At 41.4% G+C, this 22,896-nt stretch overlaps 1 protein-coding gene across 3 annotated transcripts in view; it reads left to right on the top strand.

Annotated features, from left to right (window-relative positions):
* Tmem45b (transmembrane protein 45B) overlaps positions 1-22,778 on the top strand; it is a 54,475-nt gene extending 31,697 nt beyond the window's left edge. For 2 of the 3 annotated variants that reach the window (XM_004665485.2, XM_045146266.1), the window contains exons 2-6: positions 10,727-10,923; positions 13,523-13,732; positions 20,035-20,219; positions 20,661-20,806; positions 21,752-22,778. In XM_004665485.2, coding sequence (XP_004665542.1) covers positions 10,743-10,923; positions 13,523-13,732; positions 20,035-20,219; positions 20,661-20,806; positions 21,752-21,863 — 834 coding nt within the window. In that variant the 5' untranslated portion in view covers positions 10,727-10,742 and the 3' untranslated portion in view covers positions 21,864-22,778. The remainder of the gene's footprint in view (positions 1-10,726; positions 10,924-13,522; positions 13,733-20,034; positions 20,220-20,660; positions 20,807-21,751) is intronic. The other variant, XM_045146267.1, reaches the window with a different exon arrangement.
* The last annotated feature ends 118 nt before the right edge of the window (positions 22,779-22,896 follow it).

Raw genomic sequence — 22,896 nt, 5'->3', positions numbered from 1 at the left:
AGCCCATTTTTTGATTGGCTTGTTTGATTCCTTATTATTTAACTTTTTGAGTTCTTTGTATATCCTAGATATTAATCCTCTATCAGATATATAGCTGGCGAAGATTTTTTCCCATTCTGTAGGTTGCCTCTTTGCTTTTTTCACTGTGTCCTTTGCGGTGCAAAATCTTTGTAATTTCATTAGGTCCCAGTGGTTAATCTGTGGTTTTATTGCCTGAGCAATTGGGGTTGTATTCAGAAAGACTTTGCCTAGACCAATATGTTGAAAGGTTTCCCCTACTTTTTCCTCTAGCAGTTTCAAAGTTTCCGATCTGATGTTAAGGTCTTTAATCCATTTGGACTTAATTCTTGTGCATGGCGAGAGAGAAGAATCTATTTTCATCCTTCTGCAGATATTTATCCAGTTTTCAAAACACCATTTGCTGAAGAGGCTGTCTCTTCTCCAATGAGTATTTTTGGCATTTTTATCGAATATCAGGTGGCGATAGCTACTTGGGCTTACATCTGGGTCCTCTATTCTGTTCCACTGATCTACATGTCTGTTTTTGTGCCAGTACCATGCTGTTTTTGTTACTATGGCTCTGTTATAGGTTAAAATCAGGTATGGTGATACCACCAGCCTCTTTTTTGTTGCTCAGTATTATTTTAGATATTCGAGGTTTTTTGTGATTCCAAATGAATTTTTGGATTGTTTTTTCTATTTCCATGAAGAAAGCCTTTGGAATTTTGATAGGGATTGCATTAAATGTGTAGATTGCTTTAGGTAAGATTGCCATTTTCACGATATTGATTCTTCCAATCCAGGAACAAGGGATGTTTCTCCACTTTCTAGTGTCTTCTGCAATTTCTCGCTTGAGTGTTTTAAAGTTCTCATTGTATAGATTCTTTACTTCCTTGGTTAGGTTTATTCCAAGGTACTTTATTTTTTTTGATGCAATTGTGAATGGGAGTGATTCTCTGACTACATCCTCTGTGTGTTTGTTGTTAGCATATATGAAGGCTACTGATTTCTGTGTATTTATTTTGTATCCTGCTACATTGCTGTAGGTTTTGATCAGCTCTAACAGCTTGCTAGTAGAGTCTCTAGGGTCCTTTATGTATAGAATCATGTCATCTGCAAATAATGATAACTTGATTTCTTCCTTTCCAATTTGTATCCCTTTTATGTGTGTCTCTTGCCTTATTGCTATGGCTAAGACTTCCAGAAGTATATTAAATAAAAGTGGGGACAGTGGACACCCTTGTCTTGTTCCTGATTTTAGTGGAAAAGCTTCCAGTTTTTCCCCATTTAGTAATATGTTGGCTGTAGGCTTGTCATAAATAGCCTTTATTATATTGAGATATGTTCCTTCTATTCCCAGTCTCTGTAGGACTTTTATCATGAAGGGATGTTTGTTTTTGTCAAATGCTTTCTCTGCATCTAATGAGATGATCATGTGATTTTTGTCCTTCAACCCGTTTATGTAATGTATTACATTTATAGATTTGCGTATGTTGAACCATCCCTGCATCTCTGGGATAAAGCCTACTTGGTCAGGGTGAATGATCTTTTTGATATACTCTTGTATTCTGTTTGCCAATATTTTGTTGAGAATTTTTGCATCTATGTTCATGAGGGAGATTGGTCTGTAATTTTCTTTTTTTGTTCTATCTTTGCCTGGTTTGGGTATCAGGGTGATGCTGGCCTCATAGAAGGAGTTTGGTAGAATTCCTTCTTTTTCTATTTCCTGGAAAAGCTTAAGAAGCAATGGTGTTAGCTCTTCCTTAAAAGTCTGGTAAAATTCAGCAGTGAATCCATCCGGGCCTGGGCTTTTTTTAGTTGGGAGATTATTGATAACTGTTCGGATCTCCATGTTTGTTATAGGTCTATTTAAGTGATTAATCTCATTTTGATTTAATTTAGGTAGGTCATATAGATCAAGGAAATCATCCATTTCTTTCAGATTTTCATACTTTGTGGAGTATATGCTTTTGTAGTATGTCCCTATGATTTTTTGAATTTCTCTGGAATCTGTTGTGATGTTGCCTTGTTCATCTCTGATTTTATTAATTTGTGTCTCTTCTCTCTTTCTTTTGGTCAGATTTGCTAAGGGTTTATCAATCTCGTTTATCCTTTCAAAGAACCAACTCTTTGTTTCATTAATTCTTTGGATTGTTCTTTTTGTTTCTATTTCATTAATTTCTGCCCTAATCTTTATTATTTCTTCCCGTCTACTAATTTTTGGTTTGCCTTGTTCTTCTTTTTCCAAGGCTTTAAGGCGAAGCATTAGGTCGTTTACTTGCGACCTTTCTAATTTCTTAATATAGGCACTTAAGGCTATAAATTTACCTCTTAGAACTGCCTTCATTGTGTCCCAGAGATTTTGGTATGTTGTGTTCTCATTATCATTTGACTCTATAAATTTTTTGATTTCCTTTTTGATTTCTTCATTGACCCACTCATCATTTAGTAGTGTATTGTTTAGTTTCCATGATTTTGTGTATGCTCTATAGCCTTTCTTGCTACTGATTTGTAGTTTAATTCCATTGTGGTCAGATAGAATGCAAGGAATTATTTCAATTTTCCTGAATTTGTTAAGATTTGCTTTGTGTCCTAATATATGGTCTATTTTAGAGAATGTTCCATGTGCTGCTGAAAAGAATGTATATTCTGCAGCCTTTGGATGAAATGTCCTGTATATATCTGTTAGGTCCATTCCTTCTATGACCTCATTTAGTCCAGATGCCTCTCTGTTTATTCTTTCCCTGGATGACCTGTCAATTGATGAGAGTGGGGTGTTAAAGTCACCCACCACCACTGTGTTTGGTGTTATCTGTGACCTTAGTTCTAATAGTGTTTGTTTGACGAATTTGGGAGCCCCCATGTTAGGTGCATATATGTTTAGGATTGTAATGTCCTCCTGTTGGAGTGTGCCCTTAATCAATATAAAGTGACCTTCCTTATCTTTCTTGAGTAATGTTGGACTAAAGTCTACCCTGTCTGATATTAGGATAGCAACCCCTGCTTGTTTTCTAGGCCCATTAGCTTGAAACACCTTTTTCCAACCTTTCACCCTAAGATAATGTCTATCCTTTGTAGAAAGATGAGTTTCTTGGAGACAACAAATTGTAGGATCCTGCTTTTTAACCCAGTCTGCAAATCTATGTCTTTTCGTTGGGGCATTTAGACCGTTGATATTAAGAGATATTATTGAAAGGTGTGTGTTTATGTTTGCCATTTTTGTGTGTGTGTGTGTGTTACTGGTTCTATCTGTGCTCTCTTCTGTTAACTGGTATTTGAGTATAGCTTGTTTTTTCTAGGTTCCTTATATGTGTGCTTTTCCTTTTGTTCAGCATGGAGGATTCTATCAAGTATTTTCTGTAGAGCTGGTTTTGTCTTCAAATACTCCTTTAACCTGCTTTTGTCATGGAATGTCTTTATTTCTCCATCTATTTGAATGGATAACATTGCAGGATAAAGTAACCTTGGTTGACAGTTGTTATCTTTCAGAACTTGGAATATATCACTCCAAGCCCTTCTGGCTTTAAAAGTTTGTGTTGAATAATCTGCTGTAATCCTGATGGGCTTGCTTTTGTATGTAACTTGATTTTTCTCTCTAACTGCTTTCAATAATTTTTCTTTGGTTTGTGTGTTTGGAAGTTTGATTATAATATGGCGAGGGGAGGTTCTTTCTGGGTTTTGTCTGGCTGGGGTTCTAAAGGCTTCCTGTATCTGTATTGGCACCTCTTTCCCAATTTGGGGGAAATTTTCCTCTATGATTTTGTTGAAGATGCCTACTATGCCTCTGGAGTGGAGTTCTTCTCCTTCTACTATGCCCTGAATTCTTATATTGGATCTTTTCATAGTGTCCCGAATATCTTGAAATTCCCACTCATACTTTTCTATAAGTTTGTCTTTCTCTTTGTTGGACTGCATTAGGTCTGCCACCTGGTCTTCTAGCTTAGATATTCTGTCCTCTCCCTCATCCATCCTACTGGTGAGATTTTCTGCAGAGGTTTTTATTTCATTAACTGTGTTCTTCATTGCTAGTAATTCTGACTGGTTTTTCTTTATTATTTCTATTTCCCTATTTATGTCTTGTATTGCCTTCTTTATTTCATTAAATTGGTGTCCTGCCTCTTCTTTGATTCCTTTGATTTCCTCTTTGATTTCCTCTTTGATTTCCTCTTTGATTTCCTCTTTGATTTCTTCCTTGATTGTTTTCATGTGTTCTTTGACCTCTTTGAACATATTTATAATTATTCTTTTGAACTCTTTCTCAGGCATTTCCTCTAACTCTTTCTCTCTGGAGGACATTTCTGATGCATTAATACTTTTAGGTGGATTTATATCATCTTGCTTTTTAGTGTTTCTTGTGTTATAATGTATATATTTTTGCATCTTGGATTAAGTTAATGCTTGGATTTTCTAGCTAGCTGTGTATTCTTAGCTGTATCAATTGATTTGATGTAATATATTTTCAGGGTAGGACCTTAAGGTATTAGGTGTGGCTCTTAAGACTCTCAGAGTATCTACAAAGATGTTCTTAGGGGTTGAGTTTCCCTGCTATAGGAGTATTCAAGCAGGCTGAGTGGAATAAAATACAGGTAGATTCTAAAATTTAACTAAACACTGTACACATTCAATCAAAAACAGCCCTGAGTATGTATGCAAGAGTAGTTATTATAATGACCAGATCTTCTATCAACAAAGAGGTTTAGATTTCTGGTCTGTTGAGGGATCCAAGTCAGCTTGTGACCAAGTGAGACCCTTCCCTGGTGCAATCCCAGTTACCTTGGGTGATTTTGGTCTCAGTCAAGTTGCTGCCTGGGTCGTCGGGCTGCTGTTCTGATTTCTGGAGCTGGGCACTTGCTTTTCCTACGGGGCAAACCGAGCCACTGCTGCTGCTCCCATAGCTGCCACCACCGGAGCCACCACCGCTGCTGAAGCTGCCGCTGCCGTGACCACCGCCTCTGCTCCCCCCGAAGCCGCTGCTGCGGGATCTGCCGCCACTGCCGCTCCTGGGTCCGCTGCTGCTGGGGCCGCTGGTACCGGTGCTGGAGCCGCTGAAGTTGCTGCCGAACTGTGCTCCTGCTTGGGTCCCGCTGTCAGCCCAAGTTGGCGTGGCCGGGTCCCGGGCCGCTGCTGTGTTCACTGGAGCTGGGCTCACGTGGTGGGTGAGGGGAGGGAGCCGCGGCTGCTCTGGTTGTGTCGCTGTTCCACATGTTCTTCTACCTCACGGTCTTCTCCTCCGCTGCTCGCTGCCGCTCTCCCCTCACGTTTCCCGAGTTGCGGAGAGCACAGTGTGAGGGGAAAATCCCGCACCTGGCTTTTCCTGCGGCTCAAGCCGAGAGACTGGCGGCTTTCTGCTGCGCCATGGCTGCGGCGTTTGGCCGAGCTGCCTGAGCCGCTGGAGCCACTTTTCCCGCCTGTGCGGGCTCTGGATGCTCTATAACTCTTCTACTTCTCCGCTGCCGCCTCAATTTCCTATACACCTCACTTTTTAGTAAAAGCGTGTATTTTGCTGAGTTTTTTTGGTCTTTTTCCCCCCTAGGCTGCTTTGGCGTGGTACCTACGCCGCCATCTTAACCGGAAGTCTTTGGTGCAGACTTTTAAACCCAGCACTCGGGAGGCAAATGTAGGAGGATCACTGTGAGTTGAGGCCTCCCTTAGACTACAAAGTGACTTCCAGGTTAGCCTGGGCTACAGCAAAACCCTACCACAAAATTTCCGGGTAAGGTGGTGGCAGATTAGCCATACCAAAGTGGCCTAGGGAGGAAAATAAATGGAAACACACCAAAATACACTCTTCTACCAAAAAGTGAAGGTGTATAAGTTATTACCAACCATGGAAGAAAAGCAGGAAAGATCAAGATCTTCCAGAAAGGAGGAAACTGGCCAGAATCCCACCAAGGCAGCAGCAGCCCCAGTCCCAGTGCCCACCCGCCCACCCAATGGTACTGAGCTGCAGGGGCAGAAACAGAGTGAAGGAATTTTCTTCTCACAAAGCCAAGAAGCCTAAAGAAGACAGCAGGGGCCAGCTGAGCAGCTCCTGAAGGTGATACAAATGGGACCAGCTGACCAGCTCTGGTACAACTCCAGGAACCCTGCATAGTCTCCCATCCCCCAACAGTCAGGGCTGTGAGCCTCCAGAGAACTCATTCAACCTCTGGCCACCCAGCATTGAGAGGGAGCAATGCCCCTAAAAGTTCATGTTAAAATCTTGGTTCCCAGTGTGGTATTATTGGGAGGTGGTAGAATTCTTATGAGTTAAGGCCTAATGGGAGGACCTTAGCCATTGGGAGGCCCCTTTAATGAGACTATAAGTTCCTAACTCCTTCACACCCTTTCTCCTCCCTCCCTCTCCCTCTTCCCTTTACCATGTGCTCTTACCATTGCCATCTAGCATCCCCATCACAACAAGGAAACCCCTTGACCATGGACTCAAACCTCCAAACAATGAATTAAATAAACCTTTTCTATTAACAGTTATTTTTGGTATTTTGTTATAGTAACAGAACACTAACATGAGAGGCTAAGAACAGTTTCACTGAGTGTACTATAACCTTTCTCCAAAAATGATACAATTCAGAGTCATGAGAAGTTCTAAGAACCTGCAAGTTTTCTCATGAAGAAAAGCAAAAATGTAGTGAATGAGAACCCAGCTTCTTTTCCCATGACAGATACTGCCCAGGAGGCTCACTTCTCTCTCTCTCTCCTCAGGAAGACTGAAATGATCCACATGATGAATGATATTATGGATGGGGGATAAGACTCCATTCCACATCCCCTTGACCCAACCTGTGACAAGGAGAAAAGAGAAAAGGAAAGGAGAAAGGAAAGAGGAAAAGAGAGAAAAAGAGAAGCTCTGGAAAATGAAGACATGGCTCAGAGGTTAAAGGCTCTTGCTTGTAAAGCCTGACAGCCTGGGTTTGATTTCCCAGTACCCATATAAAGCCAGATGCACAAGAGTAGCACATGCAGCTGGGTGTGGTGGTGCACACCTTTAATCCCAGCACTTGAGAGGCAGAGGTAGGAGGATCGCCAAGAGTTCGAGGCCACCCTGAGACTACAGAGTGAATTCCAGGTCAGCCTGAGACCCTACCTCAAACAAACAAAAAATTGCACATGCTTCTATAGTTTGTTTGCAGTAGCTGGACCCATTCCCACCCCCCTTCCTGTCACTCAAATAAATAATTAAATAAATTTTTAGATTTATTTTATTATTATTATTATTGGTGAAGGCATTGATCTCCCAAAGACAGTCAGTAAAGATAAGAGGTAACTGATTCTACAAATGTGAAAAGGCAACACAAAGTTAAAATGAAATCAGGTGGGAAAGGTGGGACAAGGACTCACCACCATTGCTCCTACTCCTGACTGGGGTCCACCTCTGTGACTCAGATATGTGACAGTTCACCTCAGCTCTAACCCTGAAGAACAAAGTGGCTGATGATGTTAAAGGAGCTACTTCACTGAATTCCATAAGACCAAAGCCTCTAACATAAATTTCCAGTGACTTGGATAGAAAACCAGATACAAAGATGTATTCCTTTCAGTGCTATGACAAGCATGGATAAAGTAAAATGACTGTTATAGTGAAAGAAAAGGCTGAATCTGGGACTGGCCACAATTGTGAACTTTACTGTCATCTCTGAGTTTTTGAATAGTCTAAGCATCACTATCCATTACATACTATAAAAGTGAGTAGTGAAAGCTGGAAAGATGGCTCAGCAGTTAAGGTGCTTGCCTGCAAAGCCTAACAAACAAGAGTTCAATTCCCTAGTACCCACATAAAGCCAGATGCACAAAATGGCTCATGTAGCTGGAGTCTGCAGCAGCTGGAGACCCTAGCACCCGCATTCTCTTTCTCTCTTCTATCTGCTTGCAAATAAATTAATAATCATATTTTTTAAAAAGTAAGTAGTGATTCTGAATGCTCATATGAAGGTAATTAAGGAGCTTTTGGGATTTTTCTCCTATTGGTACATATTCTTCAGGTTACTACCATACCCCTAGGGGAAAAATTTTTCATCTGAATAAATCTTAGCTAGTATTTTCAATTTTGATCCTATAATCTTATTCCATAAATAGGAAAACATCAAATCATGCCTGAATCCTTTCTTAGCATATTCCTGTGTGTATGGGTATACATGTGTGTGAGTAGGTGTGCATGCACATGTAATGTACATGCATGCATGTGGAAGCCAAACAACCACCTCAGATGCATTCTCAGATATGGTAGGGTCTCACTGTAGCCCAGGCTGACCTCGAACACTCTCCTGTAGTCCTAGGCTGGCCTAGAACTTACAGTGATACTCCTCCCTCTGCTGCCTCCCACCTGTTGGGATTAATGGCATGCACCTGTCTTTTATTTATTTTTGATATGCCACCTCCCTTTGGCCTGGAGCTCACCAATTTGACTAGACTGGCTGGCCAGTGGGCCCCAGGATAGCCTCCTGTCTTTGCTTCTCCAGCACTGGGATTACAGCTCACATCACCACACCCAAAAGTATTTTTTTAGATAGAGAGAATTGGCACACTAGGGCCTCAGCCACTGCAATCAAACTCCAGATGTTTGCACCACCTAATGGGCATGTGCAACCTTATGCTTGCCTTACCTTTGTGTATCTGGCTTATGTGGGATCTGAAGATAGAATATGGGTCCTTAGGCTTTGCAGGCAAGCACCTTAATAGCTAAGCCATCTCTCCAGCCCCCACACCCAAAACTTTTATATGAGTTCTGGATATTAAACTCAGTTCCTCATGCTTGCAAGGCAAGCACTTTACTAACTGAGCTATCTCCCCAGCCTAGAAAACATTTAAAAATAAGGTGATGCTGAGAAATCCTGCTGGAACTGAGCTGATAACCTCCTCCATGTAGACCAGCTGACAGAAACCTGGAAGAAGCCATTCTGCATGCAATTCAGGGGGAGAAAGAGAAATCACCAGTGAAGATACTCAATAGTGGACACTGCAAGCCTTGTATTTTGTCTGCCAGACCAAAGGAGCCAACGGGTGCAATAGTGGCACATCTGTCATGGTGGAAACCAACTGCCCTCTAATTGGACTGGAGGTCAGCTCCATGGGAGGGAATATATCCCTGATACTGAAAACCTAAAACAGGGGTAGTCATGAGCCCTAGGTGTGTAATGTCTGCTGCTGACTGGCTAAATGTATATACTATGCTCATCAAACTTCCCAGGAAGACCTTCTCTTTATGTTCATACCCATATATTAATGCTACTCTCATTTTTGGTAGAGAACCTTCTCTTTTCAGATGGCAGTGACCTTGGAATGACTCAGAAGGTATTATGGTGCTGAAAAGAAGTGACAGTGCTCAGCACTGAAATATCTCTATCATACCTCCCAAGGCTCAGGGTCCATTAAGGAAGAGGTGGCAGAAAAAATGTAAGAGCCAAAGGAAGAGTAGCACTCCTTACAACATGCTCCTCCTGATAAAAAATGGCCTGGATATCCATGACCTCACAGTGCCTGACACTACCTACACAAGACCATCATAATAGGAGGAAAAGATCATGCCATCAAAATAAAAGACAGACTGATTGAGAGGGGGAGGGGATATGATGGAAAATGGAGTTTCAAAGGGGAAAGTGGAGGGAGGGAAGGTTATTACCAGGAGATATTGTTTATAATCATGGAAGTTGTTAATAAAAAATAATAAATAAATAAATAAAAATAAGGTGATGTTTTTATAAGTGACTTACTTACAAAACTTGAATATTGACCATATTTGTCATATGCACGCCACACTAAACCTTTCCAATGAGATGAAAATGGCATTGTACTTGCATCTGTGTCTTTCTAGATTGGTCATCAGTTTGTGTTATGTTGTGAATTGTCCATCTGTGTCTTTTGTTCTACTTTTTCCTTATTAATTTGTAACGGCTGTCTAAAAGATAGTTTATCATATACCTGTACATTTTCCTTTTTTGGTGTAAAATATGCTTATGTGTGGAATTTCTCTTTTCTAACTCCCTCCTTCTGTCTTTGCTTAGGAAGTTTCTCTATCCTGAACTCACTATTTGCCTGATCTCTAATTCCTTTACCCTAGTCCCTTCATTTAAAGTGCTCACTGTACATGCATGAGGGCTGGAACTCAGACCTCTAGTACCCATGTAGGTACTAGGTACGCATGTAGCTCACATGTAATCCCTGCATTCAGGATGTACAGACCATGAAGATGGGGAGAGGCCATATAGCTCTTCCACAATAGATAAAACAGGCACAGTAGATGGAAATACAAGTACACATCTATAGTACCTTTCTGTTACTATAACAAAATACCCGAAATTATCTATTTAAAAAGAAGAAAGGTCAGGCTGGTAGAGCTGGCTCAGCAGTTAAGGTACAAAAGTATTGGAGCCAGTAAAAGTCTCTCCATCCCATAACTCATTCAACAGACAAGATCATAGGAAAGGTCCTTTTATGATGACAAGTTGACCAATGGTATGATTTATAACTTGGAATCTCCTAGGCATTTCTTTTGCTTTTTGACCAAAATATGGTGGGGTTTGCTTTGCTTTTTGGAGACTGGTTTTCATGTAGCTCTAGTTATCTTTGAATTTGCTATGTACCCAAGAATAATTTTGAACTCCTTAATCCTGCCTCCACCCACCAAGTGCTGGGATTACAGGTACCCAGTGCACCACTGTGCCTGAATTAAGACAGGCATTTGTATGTCTTTAGCATTCAGCCATCTAATAGCTGTCTGAATTTGTTTTAGGTGTCCTAGAGCACTGATGGCAAACTTCAAAGGCCATGCTCTTCCAGGGAGTTTCTTCCTGATAATTGGGCTATGGTGGTCAGTGAAGTACCCACTCAAGTACTTCCACCAGAAGGGGAAGAAGAACAGACCAAGCCAGCAGCAGCAGCGTATTGAGGTCATTGAAGGTGCAATCAAGACGTTGTTTTCAATCATTGGTAAGAGCAGAAGGCATTCGCTCAAGGATTCTCCCCTTCACACTAGAAACTTATCCCCTTTCTAGACCCTGTGAAATCAATGTCTCCATACTGAAAGAAGACAAAGTTTTAGGTGACTATTAGCCTATTACTTAACACCCATTGTCTAAGAAAGCTTTATATTAAGAGATAATAGAACTTTCTTTTATATGCACTATGAAAAACTACCAAATAAATTTTATTCTTTGTCCTAGAAGAACATAAATACAGTAAGTTATAGGATATATATACATATTGTATGAAAAAGAGGAAGCACAAATAAAAACAAGGAAAAAAGAAACAAGAGTAGGCTTACCTTACATAAAAGTACAAAGTAGGGTTTGCTTTAAGAAAAATCTTCTGTTTTCCATAATCCCTCCTAGAATCTCTAAGTAACCCAGGACTCAGTGGCAGATCTTCCTCCCTCAAATCAAGAGAGACGCCAATAAAGCAGCAGTGAGAGAGATTGAAAAGGCCCCCAAAGAAAACTCCCTACTGTCTTTCCTTTGTCACCAGCCCCATGCATTGATGGCTAGTGAGGAAGCAGCAATGGTGACAAGGGAGCATATTCTTCCTCAGATCAGACCTAGGAGGGCAGTGAGGGGTCATATTCTCAGGTTACATCCTGCCACTTGTCCTTGGCCCACAATTTTCCAAGAGCTCAGAACACTAACCTTCTAGTCAAGTTTTCCTGCCCTCAGTTCAAACATCTTTCTGGAGCTGAATGACAGGGACCATATGCCTCAGTGGTAAGGAATGGCACCACTTTCACTTAAAAAAAAGAAAAAGGCGGGGAAAGGGGACAGACGTAGTGGCACACACCTTTAATCCCAGCATCAGGTAGGTAGAGATAGAAGGATGACTGCAAGTTCAAGGCCAGCCTGGAACTACAGAGTAAGTTCCAGGTCGGCCTGGGCTACACTGAAACCCTACCTTGAAAAAAAAAAAAACCCTAAATTATATTTGGCATCTTGGCTGCTATTTCTTGTGTTCCCAGTAAATATCAGGATCTCAGTTCTGAGTACCAGAGACACAGTGGGAAACACATTCTAGTATAACTGGCACTTTTCCTGGGTCACTTCACAAGTTTCCCAATCCCTTACATACAAATTCAAACAAATTTGAACTTGGAGGAAGAATGTTGCCCTGGAGGACTTCCAGGCTTCCCCCAAAAAACATTTTGGATACCAGGCACAAAGATAAATCTGCCTTCTAAAAGAGATGATAAAAATAGAAGGGACACTGGACATGATGGCTTATGCCTTTAAGCCCAGGTTTGATTCCCCAATACCCACATAGAGCCAGATGCACAAAGTGGTGCATGCACATAGAGTTTGTTTACAGTGGCAGGAGGTCCTGAAGCATACATACTCGCTTTCTCTCTTTTCTGTCTCTCTCACAAATATATATATTTTTTAAGTTAAAAAAATAATCTTAATAGAAAAATGTACCTGTCATTAAATCACATGCACACACAAAAATTCTGAATCAGCCAGGCATGGTGGCACACATCTTTAATCCCAGCACTTAGGAGGCAGAAGGAGGAGGATTGCCCTCAGTTTGAGGCCACCCTGAGACTACAAAGTGAATTCCAGGTCACCTGAGTTAGAGTGAGACCCTACCTTGAAAAGCCAAAAAAACGTAGAAGAGACAAGCAGGGCATGGTGGCACATGCCTTTAATCCCAGCACTCCAGGCCACCCTGAAAAGACAGTGAATTCCAGGTCAGTCTGAGCTAGAGTAAGACCCTGCCTCAAAAAAAAAGACGGGGGGTGGGGGGCTGGAGGGATGGCTTAGTGGTTAAGGTGTTTGCCTGCAAAGCCAAAGCATCCACATTCAATTCCCCAGGACCCACATTAGCCAGATGCACAAGAGGGCGCACGCATCTGGAGTTTGTCTACAGTGGCTGGAGACACTGGCGTACACATTTTCTCTCTCTCTCCCTCTTTCTCTGTCAAATAAATAAATAAAATATTTTTTAAAAACCAAAAAATAAAAGTTTAAATTTAAATTAAAAAATAGAAGGGACAAAAGCTAGGAGTGATAGTACAGGCCTATAATAGCAGCCCTTGGGAATCAGGAAGATAGTAAGTTCAAAGACACCCAGGACTAAACAGCAAGACCATATCCAGAGGGTAAGATCAGAGGCAGCCAAAGACCTTTACCTTATTCTCTATGCTGGAGCTTTAATCCCAGGGTCAGAGCTTACTCCATGCTAAGCAAAGGCACTTACTTACTAGAAGCCAGCTCCAATATGCACTGGAAGCTTGTTCACCTTTCTCAGGTATGCACAAGGTCTTCATCACAGTGGCCTCTGCTCAGTGTGTCCCTTTAGCCCTTCTCTCTCCAGGATCTCTACACTGTTCACTTGGTAGATAGCCCAAAGCTGTCACCCAGTAATGCTGTGCTTTATCTTTTGCTGTGCCCCTAAGGAGCAGTCAGGGCCAGGCATCAACTTTGGGCTGCTCAGCAAATGCCTCCTGTTAAACACATCAGGGTTTGGCTTGTGCCTAGGGCTATTTTCACTGCCCACTGTTTGTCTTGAAGCCACTCTTCCTTACTTTCCACTGTGCTTCTGGCAGGGATCCTGGCAGAGCAGTTTGTGCCAGATGGGCCCCATCTCCATCTCTATCATGAAAACCACTGGACGAAGCTAATGAACTGGCAGCACAGTACCATGTACCTGTTCTTTGCAGTCTCAGGAATCACTGACATGCTTACCTACCTCTGCTCCCACCTCGTGCCCTTGGGATTGGACAGACTGGTTTTGGCTATGGCAGTCTTCAGTGAAGGTAACTGAGTGGATGGATGGGAGAAAGGGAGGAAGGAGTAAACAAGTTGAATTTATGAGGGACCAAAATACAAAAGACAAGAAATATTGGAAATGAGTATCCATCCTCAGAAAATCAACTCTCAGAGGACTTCCAAAACCTGCATAGGAGTGGTTCTATGCTCTGGGAAGCCCTCATGACATGTTCCATAAAGCAGCCCAAGAAAGCCTGAGGCTTATAAAAAATTCTCAAAGCTTCTGGCTAACACCATCATACAACCTGCCCCAGCCCTAACGCCAGACTCATGTGTGCATTCCTGTGTCTAGGTTCACATGTGTGAATATACTCCCATACACATAAAATCCTCAAGACTGGTTGAATGCTACCATGCAGGGGGATAAGTCCTTTTAGTTAAGGATGAGAAACTCTATACCCTACCCTGGCCCAGAGTGTGCTTTTCTCTGGTTCCCATTACAAATCTAAGAAGGACCACTGAATTAGCTTTCCACCCTATATAACAAAATGGATCTCACACACTCTTCAAGCAAAGGAGATATAGTAGACAAACTCAGAGCCAGTCTGCAGCATGTCCTCACATACACTATGAAGAGAGGTTTGTTTACTCTGAGATTCACATACAAGACTGGGTTGCCCCAGTGGTTCAGCCTCTGGTGAGGACATCACGGCCAAAGCATATTGCAGAGTAAGGATCACATTTTGAACAGACTGCGATGGAGTACCAGTTTTGAGGACACACCCCAGTGACGTAAGACCATAGTACCCCCTAGTATTACCTTTGTGAAGCCTTAATAAACAAACCTCTGTAAGGCACTATACAAACAAGGCCCAGCTACCTTTATGCTTTATGTCACTGATGCAGAATTTAAAAGTATTTTGTAATCCAACAACCTTACCCACTTCAGTACCTTAGTAAGAGTTGAAGTATATGTACATGCAGCTTGTTATAAATCAGCACCATAATTCACCACCGACCCACCCACCCATCCTGCAGGAACCCCCGTATGGGGTGTGCATGAGAAACATCCTTTGATACTCTCAACAAACCTAATATGCATGTTCTTAGCTCTAACAGTTTGCTAGTAGAGTCTTTAGGGTCCTGTATGTATAGAATCATGTCTTCTGCAAATAATAACTTGATCTCTTCCTTTCCAATTTGTATCCCTTTTATGTGCATCTCTTGCCTTATTGCTATGGCTAAGACTTCCAAAATTATGTTAAATAAAAGTGGGGACATTGGACATCCTTGTCTTGTTCCTGATTTTAGTGGAAAAGCTTCCAGTTTTTCCCCATTTAGTAATATGTTGGCTGTAGGCTTGTCATAAATAGCTTTTATTATATTGAGATATATTCCTTCTATTCCCAGTCTCTGTAGGACTCTTATCATGAAGGGATGTTGGATTTTGTCAAATGCTTTCTCTGTGTCTAATGAGACGATCATGTGATTTTTGTCCTTCAACCCATTTATATAACGTATTACATTTATAGATTTGCATATATTGAACCATCCCTGCATCTCTGGGGTAAAGCCTACTTGGTCAGGGTGAATGATCTTTCTGATATATTCTTCTATACTGTTTGCCAATATTTTTTTTTAATTTTTATTAACATTTTCCATGATTATAAAATATATCCCATGGTAATTCCCTCCCTCCCCACCCCCACACTTTCCCACTTGAAATTCCATTCTCCATCATATTACCTCCCCATTACAATCATTGTAATTACATATATACAATATCAACCTATTAAGTATCCTCCTCCCTTCCTTTCTCTACCCTTTATGTCTCCTTTTTAACTTACTGGCCTCTGCTACTAGGTATTTTCATTCTCACAAAGAAGCCCAGTCATCTGTAGCTAGGATCCACATATGAGAGAGAACATGTGGCGCTTGGCTTTCTGGGTCTGGGTCACCTCACTTAGTATAATACTTTCCAGGTCCATCCATTTTTCTGCAAATTTCATAACTTCATTTTTCTTTACCGCTGAGTAGAACTCCATTGTATAAATGTGCCACATCTTCATTATACACTCATCTGTTGAGGGACATCTAGGTTGGTTCCATTTCCCAGCTATTATAAATTGAGCAGCAATAAACATGGTTGAGCACGTACTTCTAAGGAAATGACATGAGTCCTTTGGATATATGCCTAGGAGTGCTATAGCTGGGTCATATGGTAGATCAATCTCTAGCTGTTTTAGGAACCTCCACACTGTTTTCCACAATTGTTTGCCAATATTTTGTTGAGAATTTTTGCATCTATGTTCATGAGGGAGATTGCTCTGTAATTTTCTTTTTTTGTTCTGTCTTTGCCTGGTTTTGGTATCAGGGTGATACAAGCCTCATAGAAGGAGTTTGGTAGAAATCCTTCTTTTTCTATTTCCTGGAAAAGCTTAAGAAACAATGGTGTTAGTCCTTCCTTAAAGGTCTGGTAAAATTCAGCAGTGAATCCATCTGGGCATGGGCTTCTTTTAGTTGGGAGATTATTGATAACTTTTCGGCTCTCCATGTTTGTTATAGGTCTATTTAAGTAATTAATCTCATTTTCATTTAATTTAGGTAGGTCATATAAATCAAGGAAATCATCCATTTCTCTCAGATTTTCATACTTTGTGGAGTATATGCTTTTATAGTATGTCCATATGATTTTTTGAATTTCTCTGGAATTTATTGTGATGTTACCTTTTTCATCTCTGATTTTATTAATTTGTGTCTCTTTCTTTTGGTCAGATTTGCTCTGGGTTTATCAATCTTGTTTATCCTTTCAAAGAACCAACTCTTAGTTTAATTAATTCTTTGGATTTTCTTTTGTTTGTTTGTTTCTATTTCATTAATTTCTGCCCTAATCTTTGTTATTTCTTCCCGTCTACTGATTTTTGGTTTGCCTTGTTCTTTTTCCAAGGCTTTAAGATGAAGCATTAGGTCGTTTAGTTGTGATGTTTCTAATTTCTTAATATAGGCACTTAAGGCTATAAATTTACCTCTTAGAACTGCTTTGGTTGTGTCCCAGAGATTTTGGTATGTTGTGTTCTCATTATCGTTTGACGCTATAAATCTTGATTTCTTCATTGACCCATTCATCATTTAGTAGTGTATTGTTTAGTTTCCATGATTTTGTGTATGCTCTATAGCCTTCCTTGCTACTGATTTGTAGTGTAATTCCATTGTGGTCAGATAGAATGCAAGGAATTATTTCAATTTTCCTGAATTTGTTAAGATTTGCTTTGTGTCCTAATATATGGTCTATTTTAGAGAATGTTCCATGTGCTGCTGAAAAGAATGTATATTCTGCAGCCTTTGGATGAAATGTCCTGTATATATCTGTTAAGTCCATTCCTTCTATGACCTCATTTAGTCCAGATGCCTCTCTGTTTATTCTTTCCCGGGATGACCTGTCAATTGATGAGAGTGGGGTGTTAAAGTCACCCACCACAACTGTGTTTGGTGTTATCTGTGACCTTAGTTCTAATAGTGTTTGTTTGACGAATTTGGGAGCCCCCATGTTAGGTGCATATATGTTTAGGATTGTAATGTCCTCCTGTTGGAGTGTGCCCTTAATCAATATAAAGTGACCTTCCTTATCTTTCTTGACTAACGTCGGACTAAAGTCTACCCTGTCTGATATTAGGATAGCAACCCCTGCTTGTTTTCTAGGCCCATTAGCTTGAAACACCTTTTTCCAACCTTTCACCCTAAGATAATGTCTATCCTTTGTAGAAAGGTGAGTTTCTTGGAGACAACAAATTGTAGGATCCTGCTTTTTAACCCAGTCTGCAAATCTATGTCTTTTTGTTGGAGCATTGAGGCCATTGATATTAAGAGGTATTACTGAAAGGTGTGTATTTGTGTTTGCCATTTTTGTGTGTGTGTGTGTGTGTGTTTCTGGTTCTACCTGCGCTCTCTTCTGTTAACTAGTATTTGAGTATTGCTTGTTTTTTCTAGGTTCCTTATATGTGTGCTTTTCCTTTTCTTCAGCATGGAGGATTCTATCAAGTATTTTCTGTAGAGCTGGTTTTGTCTTCAAATATTCCTTTAACCTGCTTTTGTCATGGAATGTCTTTATTTCTCCATCTATTTGAATGGATAACTTTGCAGGATAAAGTAACCTTGGTTGACAGTTGTTATCTTTCAGAACTTGGAATATATCACTCCAAGCCCTTCTGGCTTTAAAAGTTTGTGTTGAATAATCTGCTGTAATCCTGATGGGCTTGCTTTTGTAGGTAACTTGATTTTTCTCTCTAACTGCTTTCAATATTTTTTCTTTGGTTTGTGTTTGGAAGTTTGATTATAATATGGCAAGGAGAAGTACTTTCCAGGTTTTGTCTGGCTGGGGTTCTAAAGGCTTCCTGTATCTGCATTGGCACCTCTTTCCCAATTTGGGGGAAATTTTCTTCTATGATTTTGTTGAAGATGCCTCCTATGCCTTTGGAGTGGAATTCTTCTCCTTCTACTATGCCCTGAATTCCTATATTTGATCTTTTCATAGTGTCCTGAATATCTTGAAATTCCCACTCATACTTTTCTATAAGTTTGTCTTTCTCTTTGTTGGATCTGCCACCTGGTCTTCTAGCTTAGATATTGTCCTCTCCTTCATCCATTCTACTGGTGAGATTTTCTACAGAGTTTTTTATTTCATTAACTGTGTTCTTCATTGCTAGTAATTCTGCCTGGTTTTTCTTTATTATTTCTATTTCCTTATTTATGTCTTGTATTGCCTTCTTTATTTCATGAAATTGGTGTCCTGCATCTTCTTTGATTCCTTTGATTTGTTCTTTGACTTCTTTGAACATATTTACCATCATCCTTTTGAAATCTTTCTCAGGCATTTCCTCTAACTTGTTCTCACTGGAGGTCATTTCTGATGCATTAATATTGTTAGGTCGATTTATATTGTCTTGCTTTTTAGTGTTTCTTGTGTTATAATGTATATATTTTTGCATCTTGGATTAAGTTAGTGCTTGGATTTTCTGTTAGCTAGGTATTCTTAGCTGTATCAATTGATTTGATATTATATATCTTCAGGATAGGAGCTTAAGGTATTAGGTGTGGCTCTTAAGGCTCTCGAAGTATGTACAAAGGTGTTCCTAGGGGTTGAGTTTCCTTGCTATGGGAGTATTCAAGTTGGCTGAGTGGAAGAAAATACAGGTAGATTCTAAAATTTAACTAAACACTGTACACATTCAATCAAAAACAGCACCAAATATTTATGCAATAGTAGTTATTATAACAACCAGATCCTCTATCAACAAAAAGGTTAAGATTTCTGGTCTGTTGAGGGATCCAAGTTAGCTTGTGACCTAGTGCGAACCTTCCCTGGTGCAATTAATCCCAGTTACCTTTTTGGATGATTTTGGTCTCAGTCAAGTTAATGCCTGGGTCGTCGGGCTGCTGTTCTGATTTCTGGAGCTGGGCATTGGCTTTTCCTGCGGGGCAAACGGAGCCTGGCAACTGTGGCCCTGTAGATCGGCACCCCCACTGCTGGAACCGCCACTGCTGCTAAAGCTGCTGCTGCTTGGTCTGTCACTTCTGCTGGATCCTACGCTGCTGCTGCTGGATCTGCGATTGCTGCCTCTGAAGTTGCTGCTGCTGGATCTGCCACCGCTGCTGGGGCCACTGGTACTGGTGCCAAAGCCGCTGATGTTGCTGAGGGACCCTGCTCCTGCTTGGGTCCCGCTGTTCACTCAAGTTGGCGTGGCTGGGTCCCAGGACCGCTGCTCTGTTTACTGGAACTGGGCACAGGCGGTGGGGGAGGGGAGGGAGCCACAGCTGTTCTAGTTCTTCACTGTTCCACGTGTTCTTCTACCTTGTGTTCTGCTCCTCCGCTACTCGCTGCCGCTCTCCCTTCACGTTTGAGTTGCGGACAGCGCCGGTGTGAGTGGAAGCTCCCCTCACCTGGCTTTTCTTGCGGCTGGAGCTGAGCCTGGCGGCTTTCCGGTGTGCTGCCACTCCCATGTTCGGTGACCTGCCGGGGCCACTTTTGCCAGCCTGTGCGGGCTCTGGATCTCTTCTACTTCTCCACTGCCATTTCGATTTCCTATACACCTCCCTTTTTAGTAAAAGTGTGTATTTTGCTGAGTTTTTTTGGTCTTTCCCCCCCCCCCCCAGGCTGCTTTGGCGTGGTACCTAAGCCGCCATCTTAACCGGAAGTCTCCTAGTATGCATGTTCTTGTTGCCCTGTAATGTCCTGTAAACTGGCTTTCTGATAATTGGAGAATCTAGCTTTGAGGCAGGGTGAAAAGCTCAGTGTGAACCCTCTCAAGTAGAAACAAGCAAATTTCTGATGGCTATCATTGATTTGTGGCAGGTTTTCTCTTCTACTACCATGTTCACAACCGACCTCCACTGGACCAGCACATCCACTCACTCCTGCTGTTTGCTCTGTTTGGAGGGAGTGTCAGTGTCTCCCTAGAGGTGATCTTGAGAGACAACATTGTGCTGGAACTCTTCCGAACCAGTCTCCTCATTCTTCAGGGAACCTGGTTCTGGCAGGTGATTCTTTATCCCATACACCTCACACAGACTGAGTAAAGAAGCCCCTCGATGGTGCCAAAGAGAAGTCCTGAAAGTGACCTGTGCCTGAAAATGCCAGAATGTGTCTAGAGGACATTTTCTTCCCACACCTACCCCAGGACCTGTGACTTTTTCCATTAACCACCTGCTGGTGTACTTGTTGGCACCTGCACAGGCACCATTTGCTGAACCACTCACATGAAAGACAGGCCCTAAAGTTTTACTGTTTTTAAATCAGCTTATACTGACACAAAATTTAACACAGAGCAACTATGCTGTGTACTAAGGGTTTCTGGTCCAACTGAAGTGTGGGAGCTACTGTGAGGTACCAGGGAGCATACAAGCCACTGGTAGCCATGGAAGAACACACAGTTGCTTTTCAGGACAACCAACTCAAAGACAACTTCTCTATTCCACCAGATTGGGTTTGTGCTGTTTCCCCCTTTTGGAACACCTGAATGGGACCAGCAAGACAAAGACAACATCATGTTTGTCACCATGTGCTTCTGCTGGCACTACTTGGCCACCCTTTGCATTATGGCCACGAACTACTCTCTCGTTTACTGGTATGTTGGAAAAAAAAAAACAAACAAAAAACTGCATCCAGTTTCTTCCTCCTAACTAGCCCATAGGCTTTGGTTAATGTCTGTTTAATGACTGCCAACTACTTGTAAAACTGCGCAATGCACTCTTCTTACGGGGTTGGTATCATAACTCCTATTTGTGAATTTGAGTCGTTGGGCTTTGCAAAGTTAAACAACTTGACTGGGTCACATTAACCTGATAGACTCAGGTTTAAAATGCAATTCTAATAGATTCTAAGTCTGTGGCATGACAGGGGGAAACCCAAAACTAGAAACTGACACTGAGTTGGAGTCCCTGAAGTTACTGGTTTCCTGAACCCATCACAGAATGAGGAGACTTGCTCACTTAACAGAGGTATCAAAATATATATAAGAGCAGAGTGCCTTCTGCACTTACTGTATTCCAGGTACCATGGAAAGCATGTACACTGTATCACCCCATTTAGCCCTCATCATTTTATTATGTAACTTTTTACACATGGAGAAATCAAGGCTTAGAAAGCTGAGTAACCTGACCAAGGCGAGTCAGCTAGTGAAAGGCTGACTATCATCATGTGCTATTACCGTTCTGTTGCTGCTGGTGCTGCCTCTGCCTTCTCCCCCAGATTTTTATTTCCCTAGACCCAAAGCAGATATACTTCCCTAATGAAAAGCTCCACACATACCAAGCACAAGGGAGTGTCTTCCCACTCTACTTCCTGGCCAATAAACTAGCTGGATGGCAAGAGACCTAAATTTTGTCTCAATTATAACATTTCAGTCACCATGAGTCCTTTTCTCTGTAACAAATAAACACCTGAGGAGTCAGATGTGTAGACATGTAACCATGTTTAATAGAGATCTAAGAAAGCTCTAACATGTATTTGCATCCTTGAGTGTGGGAACAAAGGACTTTTATGGCTGATTCGTATGACTTGTCCATTCCAGCTTTCTAACTCGGGTGAAGAGACATGGGAAAGGAGAAATCATTGGAATCCAGAAGCTGAAGTCTGACCACACTTACCAGTCTGCCCTTCTGAATGCTTCAGATGAAGAATGAGATCAAACCATGGGATGACAGCTTTCCCTCCTTTGGGCCACAACATAGCTTGTCCCTCCACTTAAAGCCTCGTCCTGGTGTGCTCCTAGGAGCCCATACATTTGTACCTCCTTGTTTAATACAAAGCCTGAGGCTAGAATACAGGAAATCAGAACTTGGGTATTTTGTTACCTTGTTGTTTGGATTTTTAAGCATAATTTAACTTAAAGTCTGTATTAGAGTAATATCCTACATGTGGAAAAATGAACATCTGTCAACAACCTATGACAGGAAGTTACCTTGTGGATGAAACAGGCTATGTATTCTGTGGGATACCTTGCTGCCTGATAGTTTCCCCTCTTCCCTCAAGAAAGCAGGTGCTTTCTTCTCAGAAAGATAGACTGCTGGCATTTAATCCCAGCATTTGGGAGGCAGAGGTAAGGAGGATCACTGTGAATTTGAGGGCAGCCTGAGACTACATTGAGTTCCAGGTCAGCCTGGCCTACAGTGAGACCCTACTTCAGAAAAAAACCAAAAAATAAAAATAACAAAGTCAGTTTATGAAGGCCTTGAATTTTAGCACAGAAAGCAAAGGATATAAATTCTGAATTAATAGCAGAGCCCTGACTCAACTCCTGGTTAACATTTACTTCTCATGAGTACTTAAACGGATATAAAGGTTAATGAGATGTCCAACGAGGAGTCCACAGGATGATGTGTGGTGACGGGGGATGTGGGAGGTAGGCACAAACTGAGGAAGGAGCAGAGGGAAATGGGGAGTTGGCCCTATAGAAAAAGCACACCTAGTCATGGAAAATTATGTATATACAATGAGTTTCTATGTGAAAAGAACTTTCTGTGCTAATTGATGTTGAAGGGTCTTAAAGACGAAAGAATACCATTCATTTGTACAACAATGTTCAAACTTGAAATGTATTCTATCTCATTTGATTCTCACAACCCCCTTAAAATTTAAGCTGATAAGGTCCTCCAGAGCTCGGTCAGCCTAAGGTCACACAGCCACCAAGTGACAAAGCCCATCTACTCTGTGACT

This window comes from Jaculus jaculus, chromosome 3 (assembly GCF_020740685.1).
Source record: "Jaculus jaculus isolate mJacJac1 chromosome 3, mJacJac1.mat.Y.cur, whole genome shotgun sequence".
NCBI classification, from domain to species: Eukaryota; Metazoa; Chordata; class Mammalia; order Rodentia; family Dipodidae; genus Jaculus; species Jaculus jaculus.
Note: the sequence above shows the minus strand (reverse complement) of the source record. Positions and strands in the feature narration are given on the sequence as shown.